General features: G+C 43.1%; 1 protein-coding gene across 2 annotated transcripts in view; it reads right to left on the minus strand.

Moving 5' to 3' along the window:
- Positions 1–412: 412 nt before the first annotated feature.
- The window catches only part of LOC124466108 (presenilins-associated rhomboid-like protein, mitochondrial), a 57,988-nt gene continuing 32,782 nt past the window's right edge, over positions 413–25,618 (minus strand). Inside the window, exons 8-10 of one of the 2 annotated variants that reach the window (XM_047017788.1) lie at positions 1,777–1,878; positions 1,558–1,655; positions 413–1,466 (exon numbers count right to left, since the gene is read on the minus strand). In XM_047017788.1, coding sequence (XP_046873744.1) covers positions 1,346–1,466; positions 1,558–1,655; positions 1,777–1,878 — 321 coding nt within the window. In that variant the 3' untranslated portion in view covers positions 413–1,345. The remainder of the gene's footprint in view (positions 1,467–1,557; positions 1,656–1,776; positions 1,879–25,618) is intronic. The other variant, XM_047017789.1, reaches the window with a different exon arrangement.

A 25,618-nucleotide genomic window follows, 5' to 3' on the forward strand; every position in this document is an offset into this window, starting at 1 on the left:
GCACCCGACCCCCATGACCCCTCCTGCGGATGGTGAGCCCACTGGAAGAGGGTCCCACGTTGTCTCTTCGGGCTGTGCCCGACCGGGCCCCATGGGAAAAGGCCTGGCTCCAGGGGGGGGCCCCGGTGACCCGCTTCCGGGCAGGGGCAACTGAGAACCATTGTTGTTTTTCTTCATGGTTGGTTTTTTGAGCCACGCTTTGTCTGGTCTTTCACCTGGAACCTGTTTGCCTTGGGTGACCCTACCAGGGGCATAAAGCCCCCGACAACATAGCTTCCAGGATCACTAGGACACGCAAACCCCTCCACCGCGGTAAGGTGGTGACTCAAGGAGGGGGGGGGGAGTTTAGTTTTCAAAATATTTTAATGTCCAGCCCCTCAGTATATGTATAACAACTATGGTAATAATAGTTGTGGTAAATGCACCAGAATGCGGGAAATTGCATCTACATCTTTAAAAAAGTTCTGTGGGACAAACCCCCAGACAAAATGTGTGTCCCCCCACTCCCAAAATGCTGCTGATGCCCATGCCTATTGCCATAAGGTAGAGACTGAAACGCTGCTTGCAACGCTTCCATTGGTCTTCAACATTGCCAGTAAGCTTCAATTCCGCAGGAGGCTTCAGTTGATCCATGACAGCAACGAGCTAACAAACATTGCTAAATCCACACGTCTTTCCGTTAGTTTTCTGTTGTAATAAAACTCAACGACGTTAAAGGCAGTGTAATTTGTGGTATAAATTGTCTGTTTGATTTAAATTACTAGTAAAATAACTTAACTTTTGTTAGGGTTACCGTTACTGCTAGATTTGTTTCCAACAAGGCCCATCTCTCTCCCTTCCCCCTACCCACGCGCTCTTCACATATCCATTGTGTATCCCGTTGTTCATATTGCTATTCAAATTCAAGACTAACCCATAAGTTATTTAGTATTGTACATTATATAATTACAATTTCTTAAATAAATCATTGTGTATAATATTACTTGCATTGTCCCTCATGTTATCTGATCTGCTCTTTTTTTAAATAATTAATTACTTCGGATACTGATTATTACATAATAGACCAAGGTTTCCTCTTCCCTTTAAACAAATTTGGTGGTGGAGTCCCTAGATACTTTATACATTATCATTTTAATATATGGAGCTACAAGGATGATCACATACAGCCTTTAAAAACATCCAAGTTATTTTCCCAAACATGAGTACTCAAGAATATGGACTGTAAGAATGTATGTCAGACAACAGTATGGTGTTTAAGAGGATATGATAGGGAAGGCTTTTATATGTATTAAATGCATCTGTAAATGTGAACAGATGTTTGTGGTCCAGTCTATACAAATTAAATCTATAGTGAGCCTCCTCCATTTGCTCCCCCTCCGGGACCCTTGGTCCGCAGGTCATGCCAGATCTTCACCAAGGGCTCCCGATTCTTCCATATTAGCTCATGACCATACATAATGTACCATCTGTAGGGAGAAAAAAATTAAGGAAAAGATGAGAAATATGTACAGATTTGAGTAACTGTCAAGTACATAGACAGGAAAAGATGTTCCTTACATGCCAAAAAGTGCTCCCCCTAAATGAGCAGCGTGGTCAAAGAACCTCCATCCTAAAAGCACTCCAGCTGTGTCCATTGCCACAATTGCTTTCAATGCCTGACAACAGTGGACAATTGTTCAGAGACAAGAAACACTCCTCTCACATGTTGCCTTAATCATTTATATTAATGGTTTATATCAAGGGTCATGGAGTTTTAATGAGGAAGTATTCACTTACATTTCCTGCAGTGAAAGACAGCATGGGGAGAAAGATTATGGCAAGCTTGGCCTCCGGCATCTTGATACAGACTGCAGCCAAAACCGTCATGATGGCTCCCGACTAGATAGAGAGTAATATTAGAGACTATTCACTTTAAATTGCGCAACAAGACCGTAACTACAGTTGTATAATCTAGCTAAGGCCAACACCACAAGAGACCTCAACTTTGAGACTTTGGTCAACAACTTTCACAACAAGTGAATGGATATTATAAAGATATATCACATTGTTCAGTTAACTCAGTTAACTAAATAGTGAGTGAACAGAAGAAAAATCCACATCGAATCAACATTTGGTGTGACCACCCTTTGCGTTCAAAACTGCATACATTTCTCTAGGTACTAATGATTATCAATTCAATATGTAATTTGAAAAACAATCATTAATTGAAAAAAACAGCTGTGTAGGATAATACAAACTGGATGAGTAGCAGCCAAACTCAGCTAACAAGGTGAGGTTGCTGAAGATAGCTTACTGTCCAAAGTTAAATACCATGGCAAGACTGAGCACAGCAACAAGATACAAGTTGTATTGCATCAGCAAGGTCTCTCTGAGACATTTCAAGGCAGACAGGGGTTTCCAGATGTGCTGTCCAAGCTCTTTTGAAGCACAAAGAAACAGGCAACATTTAGGACTGTATGCACCAAGGAAACTTACTGCAATAGACGAAAGACACATCATGCTTACTTCCCGTGCCATCAGCTCAGAACTGGCAGAAACCAGTGGGACCTTGTACACCCATCTACTTTCTGCAGAAGTCTGGTCAGATGTGGCCTTCATGGAAAACTTGCTGCCAAAAAACCATGTCTCCGACATGGAAAGATGGCCAAGCGACTCAACTATGCATGAAAACACCGGTGGGCAGAAAAAGGCTGCAGGTGCTGGACTGATGAGTCAATATTTGAAATATCTGGCTGTAGCAGAAGGCAGTTTGTTCACCGAAGGGCTCAAGATCGATTTCTGCAGATGGAGTTGGGAATTCAGTCAGAATTGAGGGTCTCCTCAATGCCGAAAAATACAGGCAGATACTTATCCATCATGCAATACCATCAGGGAGGCATCTGATTGGCCCAACATTGATTCTGCAGCATGACAACGTCCCCAAACATACATCAAAAGTCATTCAGAACTATCTTAAGCGTAAAGAAGAAAAGGGAGTCCTGAAAGCAATGGTATGGCCCCCACAGAGCCCTGATCTCAATGTTGCAGATATTGATTTGATATATTTGATATATTTTTCTTCACTCACTTTGCATTTAGTTAATTATTACATATATATTAACATTCTTCCAAATGTAATCATGTAAGAAGTTGTTTACAACTTTCAGAATTACGAATCTTTCGAAGACTTGTTTACAAACCATATTTCATACAAGAATTGCGGCTTAAAGTGCTTTACAGAAAATCAATAAAAACAATATTATAAGTAATAAAAGTAATACAACTAGTGCTGTCAAACGATTAAAATTGTTATCGCGATTAATCACATTAATGTCATAGTTAACTCGCGATTAATCGCATTTAATCACACATTTTTTTCTATTCTAAATGTCCCTTGATTTCTTTTTGTTCCATTATTTTTTCTCATTTAAATGCTATTATCAACATGGAAACGTGGATTGGATTGCTTAGTTAGTGCAAATGCTTATTTTATTTTTTAAAACAACATTGCAACATTGACTGGCTTTGACGAGGGGGCGGAGAATTCGCATCAGCTGTGTGCTTGGCCATCAAGTGGTATCTCAGACTGGACGTGCTAGGATGATAGCTCAGTTCACAACGACAAAACTCACAGAACAATTTGGTCTTGTCAATGGAACCATTTGGCAACTTTTTTTAAGTAACCTTTCCATTCAGAATCTAATTGGCATCCATTTCGGCGTCTCACGCTCGCTATCCACTCTAAACGTAATGTTAGCCTACTACTCTTTAGCCGGCCAGCTAGCCCAAACAAGTGTGTGCGGGGTGCCTGTTTTTTTGTTTCCGGTCTAGCTAGATCCGGTGAGGTGTTGTAGTTTTTCTCAAATCAGTAGTTGTTGCAACAGCATGTGAAAAATCGTCAACATTTGCTAGGCCAAAAAGAACGTTAGTCTCGCGGGAAAAAAATAACGCCAATAAAATGGGTTTGCGTTAACGCCGTTAATAACGCATTTAACTGACAGCACTAAATAAAACCCTTCTGAACACAGGCCGCAGTCTTTGCGGTAATCCAGAACATCTCAGACCTTTTGCAGAGCAGTCCAGAACCTATGTTGCTCAAGCCTTTTGATTCAAATCCCAAACACATAATCTCAGACCTTTTGCAGAGCAGTCCAGAACTTATGTTGCTCAAGCCTTTTGATTACAAGCCACAGTCTTTGCGGTATTTCGAGCCACAGTCTTTATGGTTTCCCAATATAAGTAAAATGTAACAAAACACAGGCCGCAATCTTTGCGGGGATCCAAACAATCAATAAAAACAACAAAACAACTAATAAAAGTAATAAAACCCTTCTGAGATAAAATTAGTTACATGCTTTGGTAAAAAGATAGGTTTTAAGCTGTCTTTTGAAAATTCTACCGTGTTTGCTTCCCTAATATTTATGGATAATGTGTTCCATAGTTTTGGGGCGTAATTGACAAAGGCCGCATCACCAATCTTCTTATGACTGCTTCTGCTGACCTCTAATAGGCCTGCATTTGATGATCATCGTGTTCTAACTAGTGTGTAGTTATTAAGAGAGTTTGCATAGTAGCTAGGTCCTTGTCCGTTTAGAGCTTTGAATGTGAGGAAAAGTACCGTAAAGTCAATTCTGAAGGTAACAGGGAGCCAGTGTAAAGTAGCTAGGACAGGACTAATGTGTTCTCTCCTTTTAGTTTTGGTTAATAATCTAGCTGCAGATTTTGAATGAGCTGTAGTCTTTCAGTGTTTTTTTGGGGAAGACCAGCAAAAAGTGCGTTACAGTAGTCCAGCCGGCTGGATATAAAAGCATGAATTAACTTCTCTGCATAATTTTGGTTTATGAATGGTCGTACCTTCGCTATATTCCTGAGGTGAAAGAAAGCAGTTTTGATCGCTTTATTAATGTGAGAGTTGAAATTAAAATCAGAGTCCAGGATTACACAGACTTAAGAGATGCAAACTAAACATCCTGGATTCTTAGTTTGCATCTCTCTTTTGGATTTGGGGACACATAGTAGGACTTCAGTTTTGTCTTCATTTCATTGAAGAAAGTTGAGTGATAACATACAACGAGAAAAGTTATGGACCTAAGCAGCTTCCTTGAGCAACCCCGTAACAGTTCTCATGTTTCTTAAGACATATGGTCTCCTAAACTAACATAAGGCTTCCTTCCTCTGATATATGATTTCATCCAGTTTAATACACTATCCGTTAACCCAATAAGGTTTTCCAGTCTATTGATTAGGATGTCGTGATCAATGGTATCAAATGCTGCACTGAGATCTAACAGGATAAGGATAGAGACTTTATTTGCATCAGAGTTTAGTCAGAGGTCTCAATTATTTTGGTGAGAGCAGTTTCAGTACTGTGATATTTTCTGAAACCTAACAGAGACTTCCAAGATGTTATTTTCTTCAAGAAAGGAATTTAATTGGACTAATACTATCTTTTCCAATACTTCACTAATACATTGAAGATCAATGAGAGTCAGGTGGCTGAGCGGTTAGGAAATTGGACTAGTAATCTGAAGGTTGCCAGTTCAATTCCCCGCCGTGCCAAATGATGTGTCTTGGGCAAGGCACTTCACCCTACTTGCCTCGGAGGAATGTCCCTGTACTTACTGTAAGTCGCTCTGGATAAGAGCGTTTGCTAAATGTAAGATTTGATATTGGTCTGTAATTTACTACTAAGTATACTGTTATCCGATTTGGGTTTCTTTAATAGGCTTTACAACAGCTGTTTCGAAGGCATCTGGGAAAACGCCAGTTCTAAGGGATGTTTATAATCTCTAGCACCGGACCTGAGTCACCATCAAACACTCGCTTAAAGAATGTTGTGAAGTGTGGAGTTACATTCCCTGATGATTTTGGAAAGTTCAAAAACTGTCCAACTTGTCCTCCCTACAGTGCTTAACCAACCTTTAGATACACATACAAATGGGGCCAAAAAAATGACGCAATCGGAATTTACATGTAATCTTCAATGCGCCAGTATTCACTTGTAGAGGAACCTGGTTTGTTTTGCTTTTCCCTCCATTGTACCGAACTCGTACCCGAACCATGATGTCTGAACCGCGGTATGAACCGAACCGTGACTTCAGTGTACCGTTCCACCCCTACTGTATTGTATATTATTTTGTATATTTAGGAGGTTTATTATATTTTTGCTTATCATAGGTGTATTCTATATTCAGAGTACTTATTGTTACGGTATTTGCAGGAATGAGGAGGCAAGTGCAGATTTGATGGTCCTTTTAATAACCTTCCAGGGATTCACAACAACGGAGGCCCATAATCTGAATCACAAACGATAATCTCTGACGCTAGATGCGGCAGGACAATGTAACGCATATTAACCGACAACCAAGTAAAACAAAAACCCAGGTTATATACTCTACTAACGATAATCAGAAACAGGTGAGCAAAAAGAAACACAGGTGTGCGCAATGGCGCGTAATGCACTGGACAGCGCCGCCTTTAGTACTGGCAAATCCGAGCGTCGACGGGGAGCTGCTGGTCCAGACGTACCACTTATGTTATGATATGCCAGGTTGCTTTGCATTGTCTTTGCCTATGAATTTCAGTGCCCAGTCTGACTTTGCATTGTTCTGTGCATCTCACAATAAAGACTTGAACTTGAACAAACAGAAATCCAACAATGAGTATTTATATATTGTTCCTACAATTAACACTATTCACCTGTGACCATGCACCCACCTGTAACTTGTGTTCCAGCAAATACATTTCAAGATCAGCCTTCCTAATCTTCTGCCCTAAGTACACCATCCCTTGGTAAATTTTTAGCACTTGCTTCATGAGATGCAGTTTGTACAATTTATTTACTGGTAACTGGGAATACATTAGATTACATTAAATTCCACAGTTCTACATGCAGAATTCACCTGCCATTAAATGAACTGTGTGCAGCTCTGCAGGCTGATGGGACCCCCATCATGCACTGGATGTGCATTACCAGGAGGTGGTCCTGGCAATGCCCATCCATGCTCTGTTCAAAAGGTTCAGAATGTGTGATTTGTTTTTCCATTCATTATTCTCATCACTTCAGTGTACATAAAAAACTGACAATTCCACATAAGACTGTAAATTAAAGTGCATGGGGAGAGAACTACCAGTAGCTACCATACATGTATGCCTCTCTGCATCCCTATCTGCGGCAACAGTCGCAGATAGGGATGCAGAATCTGGCCGGGTTTCCCAGATTCGTTAAGAAGCTCTTAACGCTAAGATCTTCTTAAGAACGTTCTAAGAGCGTTCTAGAGCGCCCTTAAAACATTCTTAAGACGCTCTTAGCGTTAAGAGCTTCTTAACGAATCTGGGAAACCCGGCCAATGTCTCTTCATCTTCATTGGTTACCATGGCGCCGCACGAGTGGCAGCCTTTTACAGCTTCTGCTCGCCACTGAGCTTCTCTGTTATGTTATTGGGGTGTGCTGGCCTTCAGCGAGCACAAACCATTGTTATCTCACATATATATTTATTGTTACTTTGCTACTTTTTATCTGTACATTGTTGTAGTGCACTATGGCAGCTAGACTCGCCGAGTTTGTCGCTGTCTTTTTGATGTTTATTGAACTTTTTACCACCGTGTTTGGGGACCCAGCATGCAGCCATGGTTACATTGTTTACGCCAGGGATCAGCTGTTAGCATACTGGGACACAGCGGCGCTGCTAGCTAAGGAAAGACATGAGGTTGCCCATGAGCTAAGGAGAAAGAGACGGGCGGGGGCAAAATGTCGAGCCAGGAGGATACGTTTTAAACCCGTCCTCCCCTCCATCATCATGGGAAACGTACGGTCTCTCCTCAACAAGATGGATGAGTTATCAGCGCTTACTCACCACCGAAGGGACTCCCGGGAGTGTAGCCATATGGTGTTTACGGAGACATGGCTAACGGAGATAACTGCGGACATGCATGTAAAGGCCGCAATATGCTACTCCGACTCTGTTTACAGATGGGCGGGTGGACGGATACGGATGGATAGACATTGTTTATGGTTCTCCGTAGGCTGTGGGTGCTGAAAACAATTCACCGCCAGAAGAGTAGGTGGTGCAACGTTTTTTTTTGTCAAAGATGACCTTACAGAAACCGTCTTTGTGTGGAAGTCGTTGTCGAGTGTTTATTAAATAGGTTATCAAGAAGTCTGAGCAAATTTATAAATTCGCCGTTTCATCAATAAAATACGCACATTTTCAGCAACTGATTTTAATTCAGATGCTTATTTACAAGTACTGTTTAGCTGAAATATGAATTGTAAAAACTTACAGCAATGGCGGTCAAAGGATTCTGTTTTTCCTGTTTATCATGGCAACCTCGCCCCTGACGCAAGCGGTTCTTAATACTGACCAATCACAGCCAAGGGGGTATCCGTAACTATCCAAAATTAGGACGGATAGTTAGAAAATGTTGAAGGTGCACGTCAAGCTCCCCGGGCTCTCCGAGGGCTTTCGGAGAGCTCGGAGAGAGCATTTTCACGTAGGCGAGGGCGTTCCCATGTGTCCGTTTTTTGGAAAACGGAGAACCCTAAATCGGCCTTTACACTGGACGGGTTCCGTATCGTACGGGCGGACAGGACAACGGAGAGATGGAAAAGGAAGGGAGGAGGTTTGGCAGTGTTTGTTAATGATAGATGGTGTAGCCCTGGGCACATCTAGCCTGACGTTGTCATACTCATAATTCTACTCAGAATATGAGTCTGAAAGCGCTCCGTTGGGCTGTGAGTATGGGGCGTGTTTCAACCAAACCCAGAAAAAAATGCTTCTTCGCTAAATTGGATAGACCTACAACCAATCAGAGCAACGTAATATGTTGTTTGTTGAAAACAAATTCAACCCTAGCGCTCATTGGTGACGTGGTTGATTACGTTACTGTTGATCATCTGTCCACCATCGTATAAAGCCCGCCCTGACAATTTGATTGGTCCAACCAGCTCGTGTTCGGACATACTTTTTCCCCAAACTAGCGACCCCAGACCCAACTTCTCGACCACATTTTTTGGTGTTCGGGGCTAAGTTGGGCTGGCAGCCAGGCGAGGGCACATCACTGTAAAGGAGCAGACCTGCACTAAGGACATTGAGCTGTTAGCCGTTAGTATGAGGCCAAACTACCTACCACGGGAATTCTCGCATGTTATAACGATAGCGGCGTATGTTCCCCCTGCTGCTAACGCTGAAGCGGCCTGTGACGTCATCCACTTGGTGACAAGCAGGTTGCTGTCCCAACACCCAAATGCACTCCTCCTTCTCTCTGGTGACTTTAATCATGGCCCTCCGTCTTCCGCTCTACCCACATTCACCCAATATGTCACATGCCACACCAGAGACAATAAGACACTTGACCTCTTCTATGCCAACACCAAGGAGGCCTACTCTTCATCACCTCTCCCTCCCCTGGGAAGACCTGACCACAACCTAGTGCACCTTCCAGCCAGCTGTGACTTGCACAGTGAAAAGATGGTCCGCGGAAGCCGAGGAGGCTCTGAAGGACTGTTTTGACTCCACTGTCTGGGAAGTATTCAGTGATGACCATGAGGAGGACATCGATGGTCTCACTCACTGCATAACGGACTATATTAACTTCTGTACGGAGAACATCGTACCCTCCAGGACTGTAAGGTGTTTCTCTAACAGCAAACCATGGATAACTCCTGAAATAAAGGCCCTCCTCAAGGAGAAGAAGAGGGTCTTTAGATCAGGAAACAACAAGGAGGAGCTAAAGGCAGAGGGAGCTGAGGAGGAGGATCACGGAGGGGAAAAGTCTACAGGACGAAGATGGAAGGCCAGCTGCAGCAGAACAACATCGGCGGGGCAGGGCCAGGTTAAAGAAATCGCCACTGATTGTAATACATTGTAACACGCACCCCTAGCCAGCCACAATGTCAAAATACATTGGAACATGCAGTCTAGCGTGCACACACACAGCCCAGCGAACACATATTTACAAACAACTCGATTGAATAATTTAATTATCAGGCTGTGGCCGCCTACTGATAAAAAAAACATAGGCTAGATAATCAGTGTGGGACTAGTTTAAGTCCACTCGTCTACTTTTTTTGAAGGCAAAGTCACGAATCTAATTGTTGAAGTCAAATTGGCGCAGTTCAAAATCGTTTGACATCACCTTCATGTGAAGCCATTGTTGTCTTGCATGCTTTGATACCAGCAACGACACGTGACGCTAAGAGAACGTGGACTTTACTACGGGTGGGTAAATTATTATTATTATTTTTTATTTTTTTATCTCCCGTGCCGGGGTCCCCTAGTGGCCGGGGCCCGGGGCAGCAGCTCCTCCTGCCCATTGCACAAACGCGGCTCTGCAGCGGGGTCTGGAAGAGCCTTAAGATCTGTCTGGATACAAGCAGGGGCGTGTCCAGACATTTTTGATAGGGGTGGCACAAGGGGTGGCCCGCTACTGACTGGGCATATTGCCAATCATATTTTAGGATATTGGGGTGGCCAATCAGATTTCAGGGGTGGCCCGTGCCACCCTAGGCCACTCCCTGAACACGCCACTGGATACAAGGGGCCCAACCAACAGCCTATGGGGTACCAGAAGTGGGTAAATGACCTGAACTTATTTTTCAACAGATTCGATCAACAATCCACCCCACCCCCCCATCCAGTCCTCTCTGCTGCTGCACCCCCCTGTGGATTGCCCCTCCTCTCCTCTACCCCCTTCCCCACAGCACTTGCCCCTCCCCCATTCCTCATACACCACTCTACACGAACGGCGCCCCACCCCCCTTCCAACAACCCACAGCACTCAGCCGACCTCCCCCAACTTGTCCTTCACAACTGACCAGGTGAGGAACGAACTGAGAAGGATCAAGGTGAGGAAGGCCACGGGTCCGGACGGCTCAGCTCAAGGTTCCTCAGGTCTAACGCTGACCAGCTGTGCGGGATAATGGAGCACGTCTTTAACTTGAGCTTGAAGCTGGGGAAAGTACCACAGCTGTGGAAAACATCCTGTGTGGTACCAGTCCCAAAGACCCCACGACCCAAGGACTTAAACAGCTTCAGACCGGTGGCGTTAAGGTCTTTGCACACTGGACAAAAATGTTTTGTGCTATTAATTAGCAAATTATGAATACGTTTCGAACCTGTATGTAGTCAATGCAAGCTTGCACACTAGAGACTTTATTTCTCTGAGCGATTTTGCGGCATTAATTTTTTCGAACCAAGGTTGATTTTTCTGAAGTTTTGCATTGACATGTTCACATCTGACCAATCAAAACACATATTGTTGATCACGTCACATAGTCAAAACATTCATCATGGCGGACCGGATGATTGTGTTTGTTTCTCAGCACCCGGTACTATTTGATAAAAGAGAAAATAACTACAAGGACAACGATAATAAAGACAACGTATGGAGAGTAATAGCACAGGGAGGTATTCCAAGTAGCGGGTTTAATGAAAACTTTGAGTTGTTTAACCCTGAAAAGAGGCATACTCCGAGTTCCACGTTCCAGAAAGAGAGGTAACTAAACCTTTTGGTAAGTTTCCATGGTAACTTACTCCTTGAAACTAACCTGCTCGCTAGCAGGTTTTCCATGCGAAACTCTGCATTTCTACGGATCCCCTCCCACTTTCTTAGCCTGATAGTGTTGGCAGACACGGCATATCATTTCCTGGTTCAGCCGAGCGATCTCAAACAAAATGTAAATCGCTTAGTTATACGCCGGGAGACGATTTTAAGACTGCGGTTTGGTGTACTTTAATTCCCTGATGAATACCTAAGTTAACGTTACCGTTTCCTGTCACAATCTGTAATTTATTTTAGCAACGTTCTCAGCCCTAGGGTCTTCATCATAGTGTTACTCGCCGTGGATTTGCACTCAGAATTGCCTACAAATAGAAATCCAACAATTAGTAGCCTATTTCTATCGGCTATTGTTCCTACAATTTACATGATTCATATGATTCCTACAATGTACATGATGTAGGCTACCGTCCTGTAACTGTTATTTCAGCAAATCTATTATTTCAACATTGTTGGGGGTCAATATATTGGCCAAACAACCAAAACTAATTCCCCTTTGGTTTGAAGGAAGATGGGAAACTGAACAGTGTATTAACATTAACCAAATAGTGCCAATACCAATGGAATTACAGTTATTTGACTCTTTGGGTTAAATCAGAGCAAGAATGATCAAATTAAGGTTAAATAATATCATTTTATCATATTGCAAATGAATGCAATCAATTCAGTTAACTATTATGCCTACTCTACCATGATTATTGTAAACCAGAGATAGAAAGCATGAGGTGAGGAAGAAGGAGTAGGCCTAGGCCAAGCCAGAGCTGAGGAGAAGGTCTCAGGAGATCAAGAATCCACAGAACAATGCTTCACAATTCCTTTTATACCCAAGAACAACTACAATCACACCAGAATCTTGACCCTTACTTATCAACATGTCTAGCAATGCAACAGTAAGTTACAAAGATGTGAGAGCCATCAGGTTGAGACTCCATCCAGTAACTCCATATTTTACCAAATGAGAGGTGGGGGCAGGTGGATAGCCTTACAAGATCAGCCTTTATTCTTCTGCCCTATGTACAACATCTCTTGGTCAAAATAGAAATTCAGCAAATTCAACAATTAATATTAATGTAGTTTATTGTTCCAACAATTAACATCACCTGTGACCATGCATCCTCCCGTAACTGGTGTTCCTGTACATCTTTTTGGAGATTAGCCGTTATTCTTCTACCTTAAGTAGGCCTACACCATCTCTTGGTCAGTTTTTGGCACTTTCTTCATGAGGTGCAATTTGTACAACTCATTTACTTGTAACTGGGTATACATGAGATTACATTAGCTACATTTCACAGTTCCACATGCAAAATCACTCGCCATTAAATGAACATCTCACTGTGTTCAGCATCCATGCTCTGTTCAACAGGATCAGAATGTGCAAATCGTTTTTTTGATATTAATTATTCTCACAATGTTAGTGTAACTGACAATTCCGTTCAAGCCTGTAAATAAAAGTAGATGTTGAGAGAACTACCAGTAGCTACATACATAATTCTCTGCATCCATTTCTGCGGCAGCAGTCAATGTCTCTTCGTCATCTTAATCATCATCATCATCTTTTGATGAAAAACATTCTGTTGGGGGAAACTGCTACTACAAATTGAAATAGGCACCAATTGATATTTACTCAGTATCATGTCGAATATGATTAAAACTAAGGTGACGTCGAGGCTACAATCACAAGCGTATAGCCTAAGCAAAATATGCGTTACCGGTTCGTAGTATGTTTTTACATTTAATAAAACATTGAACACTTTTTCTCCTGTAATATTAACAAACAGAGGGGTTAAATGTTCAATTTATGGACTGGCTATTACCTTCAAATGTATGCCTTGACTCGGCAGCAATTGTCTCCCACGCCACTTGTATACGCTGCTACAGCCGTGTTGCTTTTTTCCTGGAATATGTGCTCGACCATAAACACGAAATAAAACTTGTAGGCCTATCTGAAGTTTGGTGGAGTATGCAACGTTTTTTTTCGCGTGTGCCATGGTGGATCCTAGAATCGGAGCTCCATTGATGTTGGATTTTAATAGTTCTCATGCCCGCGCTTAACTCTGAGTTGACGTACTCCGAGTTGAGTTAAATTCATATTAGCTTTTCTGGAACCAAATTTTCAGAGTTTCCCATGTTAGAGTAACTCAACTCAGAGTTCAGGGTTGATCTCAGAGTTTGTTAAACCCGCTACCTGGAATTAGCCTGACGTTGTCATACTCATAATTCTAGTCAGAATATGAGTCTGAGAACTCTCCGTTGGGCTTTGACTACGAGGCGTGTTTCAAACGAGCCTGGAAAACAAATGCCTCTTCGCTCAATTGGATAGATCTACAACCAATCAGAGCAACAGAGTTTAAACAGAAATTAAACTTTTACCGATTCCCGTAGGAAGGACGGCAAAAACATATTTTCCATCGACAAATGCCTTGATTGCGTCTCTCTGTTCCTCTTTCAAAATTAATGCGCTGTCAATGTCTTCTAAAACAGACTCGATGGCAGAATCATAACATCCCAGATCTCCAGCAGTAGCCATGTTTGTTCAAAACGAATTCAACTTAGGCGCTCTTTTGTGTCGTGGGTGATTACGTTACTGTTGATCATCTGTCCATCATCGTATAAAGCCCGCCCTGGCAATTTAATTGGTTCGCCCAGATTCTGGTTTTCTGTAGTTGGTCCCCAATACGAGACCCTCCAGACCCAACTTCCCGACCAAATTTTTTTGGGGGCGGGGAGAAGTTGGGCTGGCAGCCAGGCTAACCTGGAATACCCCCCAGGAGATTCAGTGTGACGATGGTGTGTGTATATCAAGCATCAAATGTAAAACGTATTTGTGTAAACTTCCCACTACGCTAGCTACCGTTATAGCTAGCTCAAGTTAACTATACCATATTTTTCTTCATTCCAAAAAAGGACGTTGAAAAATTATTTTCAGATTCTGACAAGAAATGATCTTGCTTGATAACGTTTCCAAACAAACTAGCTATTATACAATGAGCTGTATTGTGCTCTTTAATCCGTATTATTAAGTGTAGTCAGTTAGCTAGGTGTTGTTGTTTGCTGGGTTTAACCATTACAGCATAACTACTACTGTACTTTACTAATTGTACTTGTAAGTTGAAGAATTAAAGAAGTTGTGGAAAAATTTGAGGGACACTTATGTGAGACAGAAGAGGGAGGAGGGAGATGTGAAGAGTGGCCAGGCAGGTAACAGACAGAAAAAGAGATGGAATTATATGGAGGCAATTTCTTTCCTAGACAAGTCCACTTCAATTAAGAGGTAGGCTCAATTTGAAAAAATGGTATCTACACAGGGCCTGCATATTATATTTAAGAATGACTGAAGAGCTGGAGAATGCAGGGCTAGCAGAGCAGGTGTGTGATCAAGAGGAAAGTGAGCAAGAGGGTAGTGCTGTACTGCCGTGCAAAGGCAAAAGACCGTAACCTCTATTTTGTCGAAAATGATTTTTTTTCATTTTCGGAACAGTTAAGGTCTGCTTTATCATGTGGCCAAATATCTTAAATGAACTCGTCTGTTTTTCAGAGAAAATAAGGTTGTTGTCTTCACCGTAACTTCCAAAAGCCTGCTTTGGCTTTAGAAAGCCAATGCAGAATGCCGTAACATCAGTTACGGTGCTTTGCCTTTGTTTTGCGGCATTCAAAAACGTTCAAATGGAGTTACGGTTTCAATTGACCTAATACGTAACCTAGCAACAACAAACACATCTAGCATTAGCCTAGCCTACTCGCTGGCATTCAACACCAAACCTCCCAAACATGAGTCGTTTGTAAGTATCTTACCCTGGCAGTTAAATCAAAAACACTCTTGTCTTGTGAGTCTTGTGACAGGTATCCATGTGTATGTTACATTGGCTTATAAAATACAGAGTTTATATCGTGATAAGCACCTAAATGAGCGAAGAAACGGAAGTTACTGTATTTTGCCTTGGCATGACCACTTATGATAGACTATAGTATACTACTGTAACTTTAAAATAGGGGTCAAAAGTGCAGTTTAAGATCAACAATTTCAAAGATTTCTCATTTAGATAATGTGTAATCACTAAAACATCAAACTGCTAGATTTCCAGTGTCCTACCTAAAATACATTTGGCAGGACAACTACTTCGAAAGTGCAAAAACTTTGAAGTCGTTTTTCTCCGTTCTACACTTCGGTGAGTTACGGTCTTTTGCCTTTGTAGGGCAGTGTAGCTCCCAGGCCAGCCAAGGCAAAGAGGAAGAGTAATGACAGCATACTGGAGGATTACTTGAAGAAGAAAGAAGTCAGAAGCTGAGAGAGAAAGAGAGAGAGCACTACAGAGAGATGGGGTCACTCAGTTTAGCCCCTGCAATGAGACGTCTATCCCCAGAAAGGCAATCCTGGGTTAAGTTCAAGATGCAGGAGATGTGTCATGAGGCAGAGTTTGGAGCTGTTTATTCTCAGCCATACACAAATTGTACATCCTTGTAATGGTACTGCTATATGTTTCATATTTATTTAAGTTGTATTATTGCCATTGTTGAATTTGTTCAATAAAATATTATTTTAACAACAAATTGGTTTGCATTGGCTGAAAAACATGTGGTAAGGCAAGTTCAAGAAACATGGGTTGTACAAAAAGAAGTTAACATTTAAAAGTGTAAATAGGCTATTAATCAGTGAAATGTTTAAAATAAAGTTTTGATTTGTATGCTCTACTGGGATAAAAAAAAATTAAGGAACTGATCAGGACAGATATACATTTTCTTTAGGCAGCAGAACCACGGTGTACATGGGCATATTGCCCAGGCACTTGTCCGGCTGGCGAGATGAAGTAGTGACGGAAGGTATCCCGCGCTCGCAGGGCTTCTGCCAATGCCGTTTCCCCGCAGGTTCCTGATTGGATCTAGGATGTTCTCTTCACCATCATTTTCAGCTGACTCCCCATTGTCTGGATTCTGACCCTCCTCAGCAGAATGCAGATAGTTGGCGAGTAGAGAGTATGCATGTTGCCTTCACAATACTGTCTACTGCATCAGGACACACTTGCAGTCTTGGACAGTAGACCCTCCAGCGTTGCAAATGCCAAAACAGTTCTCCACTATACGGCGTGCTCTTGAGAGACGGTAATTGAAGACTCATGTCCTCTTGAAGGTGTCGCCCTAGATAAGGCCGGAGGAGGTAGGGCTTCATTGGGAAGGCCTCGTCTGCCACCACTACATATGGCACATGTCCCAACTCTGGTGCAGAAGGTAAGAGAGCTGGTGGGGGGACATCAAGGTCACCTGCCTGGAGGGCTTTGCCAAGTTGTTGTTGTTGGGAGTCAGGTGGCTAAACGGTGAGGGAGTCGGGCTAGTAATCAGAAGGTTGCCGGATCGATTCCCCGCTGTGCCACATGATGTTGTGTCCTTGGGCAAGGCACTTCACCCTACTTGCTTCGGGGGGAATGTCCCTGTACTTACTGTAAGTCGCTCTGGATAAGAGCGTCTGCTAAATGACTAAATGTAATGTAATGTAATGTAAGTTGAGAGTAGGCAAAGATGCCTCCGTCACTGTTGCTGCCTAAACCTCCAACATCAACAGCCAGAAATCGGTAGTCTGCATCTACCAGGGCAAGCAAGACCACTGAGAAGGTGCCGTTATAATTATGAAATTGTGATCCTGAGTTGGCAGGTGCCTGGATCACAATGTGCTTCCCATCCAGTGCACCTATGCAATGTGGAAAGATTCATCGCTCTTCAGATCTCCTAGCAGTATTCACCCACAGATCCTTATTTGGACATTGCATGTAATCTTCTTTCAAGATGGAATTGCAGGTTTCCCTCACTATTTGTGCCACAGTTGAGCTACCTAAGCGAAAACTTGCTGCAATTGTGGTGTAACTATCACCAGTGCATAAAAAATCTGCATAGAAATTGAAAAAAAGTATTTCATATTCTGAATTGCTAAATACTTGACTTCAAACAAAATGAAAACCATCATGTTGCAGTTTGCTGCCTGCAGAGCGCACAAAATGACTATACAACAGAAATGGGTGTTTATTGACCAAGCAAAGTGTCTGATGGGTGCATATGTTAACGAGAGATCAGACGTTTTGAATTATTTTTTACTGCGCTACAGGCTATAGTACCCAAGAATGGGATGGACCAAATGCTCATTACGCACAGCTACAACTGTTTAGCCTACTCATAAACGGGACTTTCCTAAAATTAAATTAAAAAGATCATCTTACCTCAGACATACAGCTAGCCAATGCTCTGGGTCAATTGGCTTTCTGAAATTCGTCGTCTGCTTCTTCAGGCTTGGTGCCAGCTGTTGCAGCAGTGTTTCAAATTTTCCGACGGACATCCTGAAGTACGCTTTGAAGCGGCTGTGGTACAATTTTATCTCCTGAACCAGGCAGTGGAACCAGGTGCTCCTCTCCGTGTTAATAACGGGTGTACCCAGATATTTTGTTTTATTTTTCTATTATTAATTAAAAGAAGCACCAACTCATCATCGCTTGATGTTGAGTAATTTTTTTCTGTTTTTTCCGTTATTATTTTAGAACTTTAATAATTTATTTGCAAAATCGCGTCGCGCTTGATGTGCATGTTAAGGCGCGTCATAAATTTTCCGAAAAATTCATCCGAATTATTCGCAATTTCGTGCCGTTTATTCGTGGCGCGTCCAGTGTGCAAAGACCTTTAACATCCCACCTGATGAAGACGCTAGAGAGGCTTGTACATCTTCGTCCCTTGGTGAGCTCAGCTCTGGACCCCCTTCAGTTCGCCTACCAATCTGGCATTGGGGTGGATGATGCTGTCATCTACCTGCTACACAGATGCCTTTCTCATCTGGAAAAGGCTGGAAGCACCGTGAGAATCATGTTTCTTGATTTCTCCAGTGCCTTTACAGTTTTTTTCAAGTGCTTACACACATTTTTTTACTTGTCCTCTTTTTTTCAAAACTTAACATACAAATCCAAGAACTGCACGCATAAAATGCTAAGTGCCTCGCTTCTCTTGCAAAATGAAGCACTGCATTCAAAATATCACAAACACGTCTCAAAAGCACACATTTGTCTCATGTTGCAAACACTTATGCCATTATATTACATTTTTGGACATATCATATACACACAGTTATTCAAAACCTAAAGCTCTTCTTTCATGAGCTGATTTGTAAATTTCTTTACAAGATATAAAATGGCAGAGATGATGAAAAATTCATGTTACGTTAACACAAAAACAAGATTGAAACCAAACTAATTTTTTTACTATAAGCATTTGTGGTTGTGAATACAGTATTACAAAGTACAAAAGAAAGAGTGTAGTAGGACAGAAACCAAACCTACAGTAATTTTGAAAAAGGTGATTACGAAATGGTGTCTGTGTGTGTGTGCCATGAACTGTAGCATACAGTAATATATACTATGTTCTACAATATTGTCAGAATGTCTTCTTACAGTCACTGTACTGTTGCAGAGTATGATACAGTTATCCACCAGACTGTGACCAATCATGCAGTGCATTGCAGTCAATGGATGCATGGGTGCTACGTAAAATATATGTTTGTTTGTAGTATACCGTGTGTTGTGCTGAACCAACTATTACAGTATGTGTTAGTGATGTGTCGTTCGTGAACGATTCATTCATTTTGAACGAATCCTTACAAGTACTCGGGAGTAACGAGTCCTCTCAAAGATTGATTCGTTCATTTTCTCGTGGCCGCACATCGGGACTGTTGCATAGGCTCGTCCAAGTAAACAGAAATTATTCGTTCATCAGTGTACTTTGGATCATTTTTCATGTGACCTGCATAGGCTCTGTAGCTACAGGAAACAAATGATTCGTTCATTTCCCGACTCGGTCTTTCTACGAGTCTTTGGATCCTTTTTACACGTGACCCGCACGTTTTTAGTAGAGGAAACAGTTTCCTCATTCCCTTTCGCGTGGCCGCTGTTTTAGTAGGGCGTGAATGATATTCGCTCAAGTCATCATACTGACTGGTTTTGTTATTTTCACTTTACATTTACACTTACAGGTTAGTGCAGTGTAATTGTTTGCCATGATAATTAAATGCTAGTGTGATAATAAATGACCAAATCATACAAACTGTCATGATACATTATTTTAATGCAGGAATTTATTTTGAAATAGTATCTGCTGGTGCACGTCATGCACTAACCTACATGAGAATATGATACGTGTTTGCAGTGGACGTATAGCCCCCCCCCCCCGTTGAAATGAACGAATGACTCGAAAAAAGATTTGTTCATTTCTTTCCATCACTAGTATGTGCACATTAGAACATGTGTATATTACTGTATATTGTTACATACCTGTACACTTTCTACAGTAAAGGTTCAAATTATACCCACCAATCGACTCAAATTAGACAATTTATAGGCCTATTCTAAAGCCATGATTGGTTGGTGTTGAGGAAAGCAATGAGTGTTTGCACATGTGAGGAATTAGTGTGAGGCACTGAAGAATTAGTTTGGCATTTTGATTGGTTGTGTTTGAAAAAGGAAATTAAGATGCTTCTTGTTTTTTGTGTGTTATGTGGAGAATTGTGTGTTTTGCACAAAGTGTTGCCAAAATGTGCGTATTTGAAGATTTGAGGTGTGGTTCTGGTGTTTGAGTGTCAGGTTTCAGAAATTGTGTGAAAAATAAGGAATTTGTGTGTAAGCATTTGAAAAAAACTGTAACACCATCCAGCCTTTACTTCTGAGGGACAAGCTGGAGCAGACCAGAGTGGACCACCACCTCACTGGATGGATCTTGGACTAACTCACCAACCGTTCACAGTATGTGCGGATACGGGAGTGTGAGTCCGACCTGGTGTCCTGCAGCACGGGGGCCTCATAAGGAACCATTCTAGCTCCATTTCTGTTCACCATCTACACCTCAGACTTCAGATTCAACTCTACTAACTGCCACCTGCAAAAGTTTTCTGATGACTGCAATCGTCAGCCTAATTTCCGCCGGTGATGACAGGGAATACAGAGAACTGAACCAGGACTACATTGGATGGTGCCAGCAGAACCGCCTCCAGATCAACTCTGGCAAAACCAAAGAGCTGGTGGTGGATTCTGCCGGGGTTAACACTCTCCTCCGGTTCCAGTGAACATCCATGGTCATTGAGATTGTGAGCTCTTATAAGTAGCTGGGTGTTCACTTGAACAACAAACTGGACTGGACTGATCACATTCATGCAGTCTACAAAAAGGGACAGAGCAGACTCTACCTGCTGAAGAGACTGAGGTCTTTTGGAGTGCAGGGAGCACTCCTGAGGACCTTCTTTGACAGGTTGATAGCCTTACACGATCAGCCTTTATTCTTCTGCCCTAGGTACATCATCTCTAGCCTGGCTCTGCCCTCCTACGTACTTCCGCTCAATTTGGATTTTGCTTCTGTACTAGGTCTGGGAGCAAACAGAGGGAGTGGCTGTGAACGATGACGTTAATGTCGTGCACTTGTTTGAGTAGTTCAGTAATGGCGGCGGAGAAAGATGCGAGCGAAACTATTCTGCGGTTGTGGCAACGCTGCTGAATATAGGTTAAAGATGGAGCAAGAACATTCCTTGCTGAGTTTTGTTGGTGGCCATGATGTTGTGGCCCTCCTCCCCACGGGGGTTCGGGAAAAGTTAGATTTTCCAGTTACGGCAGCTAGCTCCGTTACAGTAGTGGTGAAGGAGTTGGCTAAGGCAAGCACTTGCGATTGGTTATGGCAAATCAGAGTGGCTGTGGGCGGATCCAATAGTTTTAAACTTCAACAGAGGACCCGCCTTCAAGGAAGTTAACGTTTGTCAATGGAGAGATCCCAGACCCTCTGTACAAATGAAACGTACGAGGGTCTGGTTAGGACCAGGCTACATCATTCTTGGTCAAAATAGAAATTTCGAAAATCAACAATTAATAGGAGAGGTAGCAAAAAACGTTATATTCATTCAAAATGGCGGCCACATCAATTTGGCTGGTATCACAAGTTAACGTGTTCAAACACGGGATCCACTAAGATTTCACAAGACAAAGTAATAACTTAAATAAGACAAACAAATCAACAGTTATTGGTCAACACACAATCCTGCCTATTGTAGTGGCCCCTAGAGGTCATATGACCCTACCTGTGTCAGACCTCTTAATAAGAGGGTCCTGAGTCCAAACCAAGTTTGGAGTCAATGCATCAAAGATTGGCTTAGAATTGACCTCACTTCCCTTTTTCCAGATCAGTTGCTCAATTTGATTGGCTGTTACTAACAAACAATTTCAAAAATCAATATGATAACTTTTGTGATGCTCGGTCTGAAGATCATCTGTAGCAATTCTGAAAAATAATTGGAAATGGAGGAGGAGTTGTGAAAAAACGTTTTTCCTTCAAATTCAAAATAGCTGAAAATCTAAATAACTGGGTATGAAGTCATACCCAGTTGACTCGTCTTGATCCAGGGAATACAACGATACCTCATTTTCAAAAATTAGGCATGTGGTTCAAAAGTAACGTGTGTAAACACACCTTCAATTTTGACCCATTGGTGGCACTAGAGGGTTTGAAATGGAGACATGAAACTTGGTGAAATTGATGAGGGAACTGGCCCCAAAGAGTGTACCAAATTTCACAACTTCTGACAATACGGTTCTTGGGGCTGCAGGGCTCCAGACTGCGACCAAATGGTTGCATTTTGCGACCAGTTTTTGAGACAGTGCAAGCATTTTTTACAAGCACTCGCGCGTGTGCGACCTACAAATTTGGAATTTATTGGATGTGCACAACATCAGCATACGGTTCTAGTTAGACAGCAATATCAGCGAGCCTTCAGCACCCGTAGCTAAAAGTATAGGAAAGTTTAGGCTATTTTTACGCTAGGTACCTATAAACCTAGCTAAAAGTCGTGGAAAGTTTAGGCTATTTTTCGCTAGGTTCCAACTTTTACATTTACGCATTTAGCAGATGCCTTTATCCAAAGCGACTTCCAAGAGAGAGCTTTACAAAAGAGCATAGGTCACTGATCATAACAACGAGGTAGTCCCCAACATCGCAAGCAGCCAAAACATGAAGCATACATTGTGAAAAACTAAACAAGTGCCAATGGAAGACCCATAAGAGCTTATAAAAGTTACAACAGGGTGGCCGCGGGTCCTTAAAAAGTCTTAAAAATTATTAAATCACTTTTCTTAAAAATAAGGCCTTAAAAATTATTAAATTGTCTTAAATTTAATTTAGGCCGTGAGCGAATAGTGTCTAACTGAGTGTACATCGTGACTGTCTCCTGACTAAGTAAGTGACTTCAACTTGTAGTATTGTGTGGTGTTTTTGCTAAATCTTGTGTCTAGGCAGGGCTGATAGACAGCAGTTATCCAGGCCGTTAAGTAAAGTAGCTAGCTAGAGATCGAGCTTCAGGGTACTTGCCACTGCGCGAGACCCTGGCCTTTGTTGACATAATTAGGGTCATTGTTGAAAGTGGCTAAATAGCCCTGACTTCTGTAAACAGATTCAGAGCGAATAGTGTTTAACTGAGTGTACATCGTGACTGTCTCCTGACTAAGTAAGTGACTTCAACTTGTAGTATTGTGTGGTGTTTTTGCTAAATCTTGTGTCTAGGCAGGGCTGATAGACAGCAGTTATCCAGGCCGTTAAGTAAAGTAGCTAGCGAAAGATCGAGTTTCAGGGTACTTGCCGCTGCGTGAGACCCTGGCCTTTGTTGACATAATTAGGGTCATTGTCAGCTGCGCCTTGCATATTTAAGGCGGCTGGCACTCTAGAGCATGAAGACTCAGTCGAACAAAGACAGGGAGTCTACCGGCGGGAGTCCACCGAGGAAGGCCGACGGGGCCGGATCACCTCTTCTGATAAGTATCAACCTATTCATATTTATATTTACTCTTACCTAGAACATTTTTCATAGCTAGCATGTGTTTCTTTAGCATTCCTGTTCATTACACTACCCGTAGACGTAGATATGTCACAAAGTATATACGGTCTACTTCTAACCTTCACTACCTATCCAGATCTTCTCCAACTGCCCTCTCTCTTTCTTTAGGGCTCTGGAACTGCTGTTCTGCTGTGAACAAGGCAGACTTCATCCCAGCGTTTGCATCTCATGCTTCTCTTCATGCCCTTGCGCTGACTGACACATGGATCCGCCCAGAGAACACTGCAACTCCAGCTGCTCTCTCGTCAACCACTCCTTCACTCACTCACCCCGCTCAACCGGGCGGGGTGGTGGGACAGGATTGCTTCTATCCCTACATATAAAATACACATCCACACCACTCCCTGTTACTGCCAAATCATTTGAACATCATTATGTTATGCTAACTGATCCTATCAAAGCATGCTTAATTGTTCTTTACCGCCCACCAGGACCGCTAGCCGACTTTGTGGAGGAGCTGGACATGCTCCTCAGCTTCCTCCCGGATGATGGAACCCCCCTGATAGTCCTTGGGGACTTCAACATCCACGTCCAAGGAACGCAGGCCGTCGACTTCTTGTCTCTCCTGACTTCCTTTGACCTGACGCTGCTGAGCACACCGGCGACCCACAAGGCAGGCAAACAGCTAGACCTCGTCCTGACACGTAACTGTATCACTGACTTAACCTCTGTAACCCCACTGCACACTTCTGATCACTACTTTATCCAATTCTCTGTCTCTCTCCCTCCAACCCCTCCTACGTCCCCTCCCCTTGTAACTTTCCGCCGCAACCTCCGCTCCCTATCCCCCTCCCATTTCTCCTCTATTGTAACATCCTCCCTCCCTCCCATTGACGAGTTCTCGTCCCACCCCACTAACACTGCCACCGACTCCTTGTTAACCACTCTAACTGCGTCACTTGACTCTCTCTGTCCCGTCAACCAGGCCTGCGCGATCTTCTCCCTCCTGCCCGTGGCTTACGGATGTTATTCGTGAAGAGCGGTCCACCCTTAGGGCCGCGGAGAGGAGATGGCGCAAGTCCAAAGACGGTCTGGACCTTGATAAGTATCACTCCCTCCTTAAATCTTTCTCCTCTCACATAACTGGTGCTAAAACTATCTACTTTCTGAATAAAATTAACTCTGCTTCAAACCCCAAGCTTTTTTCTACCTTCTCCACCCTTCTTAACCCACCTCCCCCACCCCATCCCTCCACCCTGACAGCAGACGACTTCTCCTCCTTCTTTGAGAAAAAGGTCGCCGACATTAGCAGTCGGTTCCCTAAACCCACCTTTCCTACCCTCTCACCCTCCATGACTGACCCAACTAAATGTCTAAACTCTTTCTCTCCTCTGTTCGAGGCAGAGATCTCTGACGTCATTCTCTCTCATCGCCCCACTTCCTGTCCTCTTGATCTTATCCCCTCCCCTCTCTTTCAAACCATCTCCCCCTCCATCATAACTTTTCTTCTCCATGTCCTAAACTCCTCCCTTACCTCCGGCACCTTTCCCTCTGCCTTCAAACAGGCCAGAGTTACCCCTCTACTCAAAAAACCCTCCCTTAACCCTGCCGTCCTCCAGAACTACAGACTGGTATCACTGCTACCCTTCTTCTCAAAAACAATTGAACGTTCTGTATCTAACCAACTGTCTTACTTTCTCTCTCAGAACAACCTGCTTGACCCCAACCAATCGGGCTTCAAGACTGGCCACTCCACAGAGACTGCCCTTCTTTCAGTCACCACTGCCCTCCAGTCTGCCAGAGCGGCTTCCAGGTCATCCGTCATCATTCTGCTGGACCTTTCTGCAGCGTTTGACACAGTTAACCACCAGATCCTGCTCTCCAGACTTTCTGAGATGGGCATCACTGGCACTGCACTCCAGTGGATCTCATCCTACCTGTCGGGAAGATCCTACCAGGTCTCCTGGGGAGGCAAACTGTCAGGCCCTCGCCAGCTCTCCACTGGTGTCCCACAGGGCTCCGTCCTTGGCCCCCTCCTCTTCTCTCTGTACACCACCTTACTTGGACCAATCATCACCTCCCATGGCTTCTCCTACCACTGCTACGCTGACGACACGCAGCTGTACCTGTTGTTCCCCCCGACCGATCCGGGGATCTCAGCTAGGATTGAGGCCTGCCTCGCAGACATCTCCGCCTGGATGACTGAGCACCACCTGCAGCTGAACCTTGCCAAAACAGAACTTCTCATCATCC

Source organism: Hypomesus transpacificus, unplaced genomic scaffold (assembly GCF_021917145.1).
Source record: "Hypomesus transpacificus isolate Combined female unplaced genomic scaffold, fHypTra1 scaffold_65, whole genome shotgun sequence".
NCBI lineage: Eukaryota > Metazoa > Chordata > Actinopteri > Osmeriformes > Osmeridae > Hypomesus > Hypomesus transpacificus.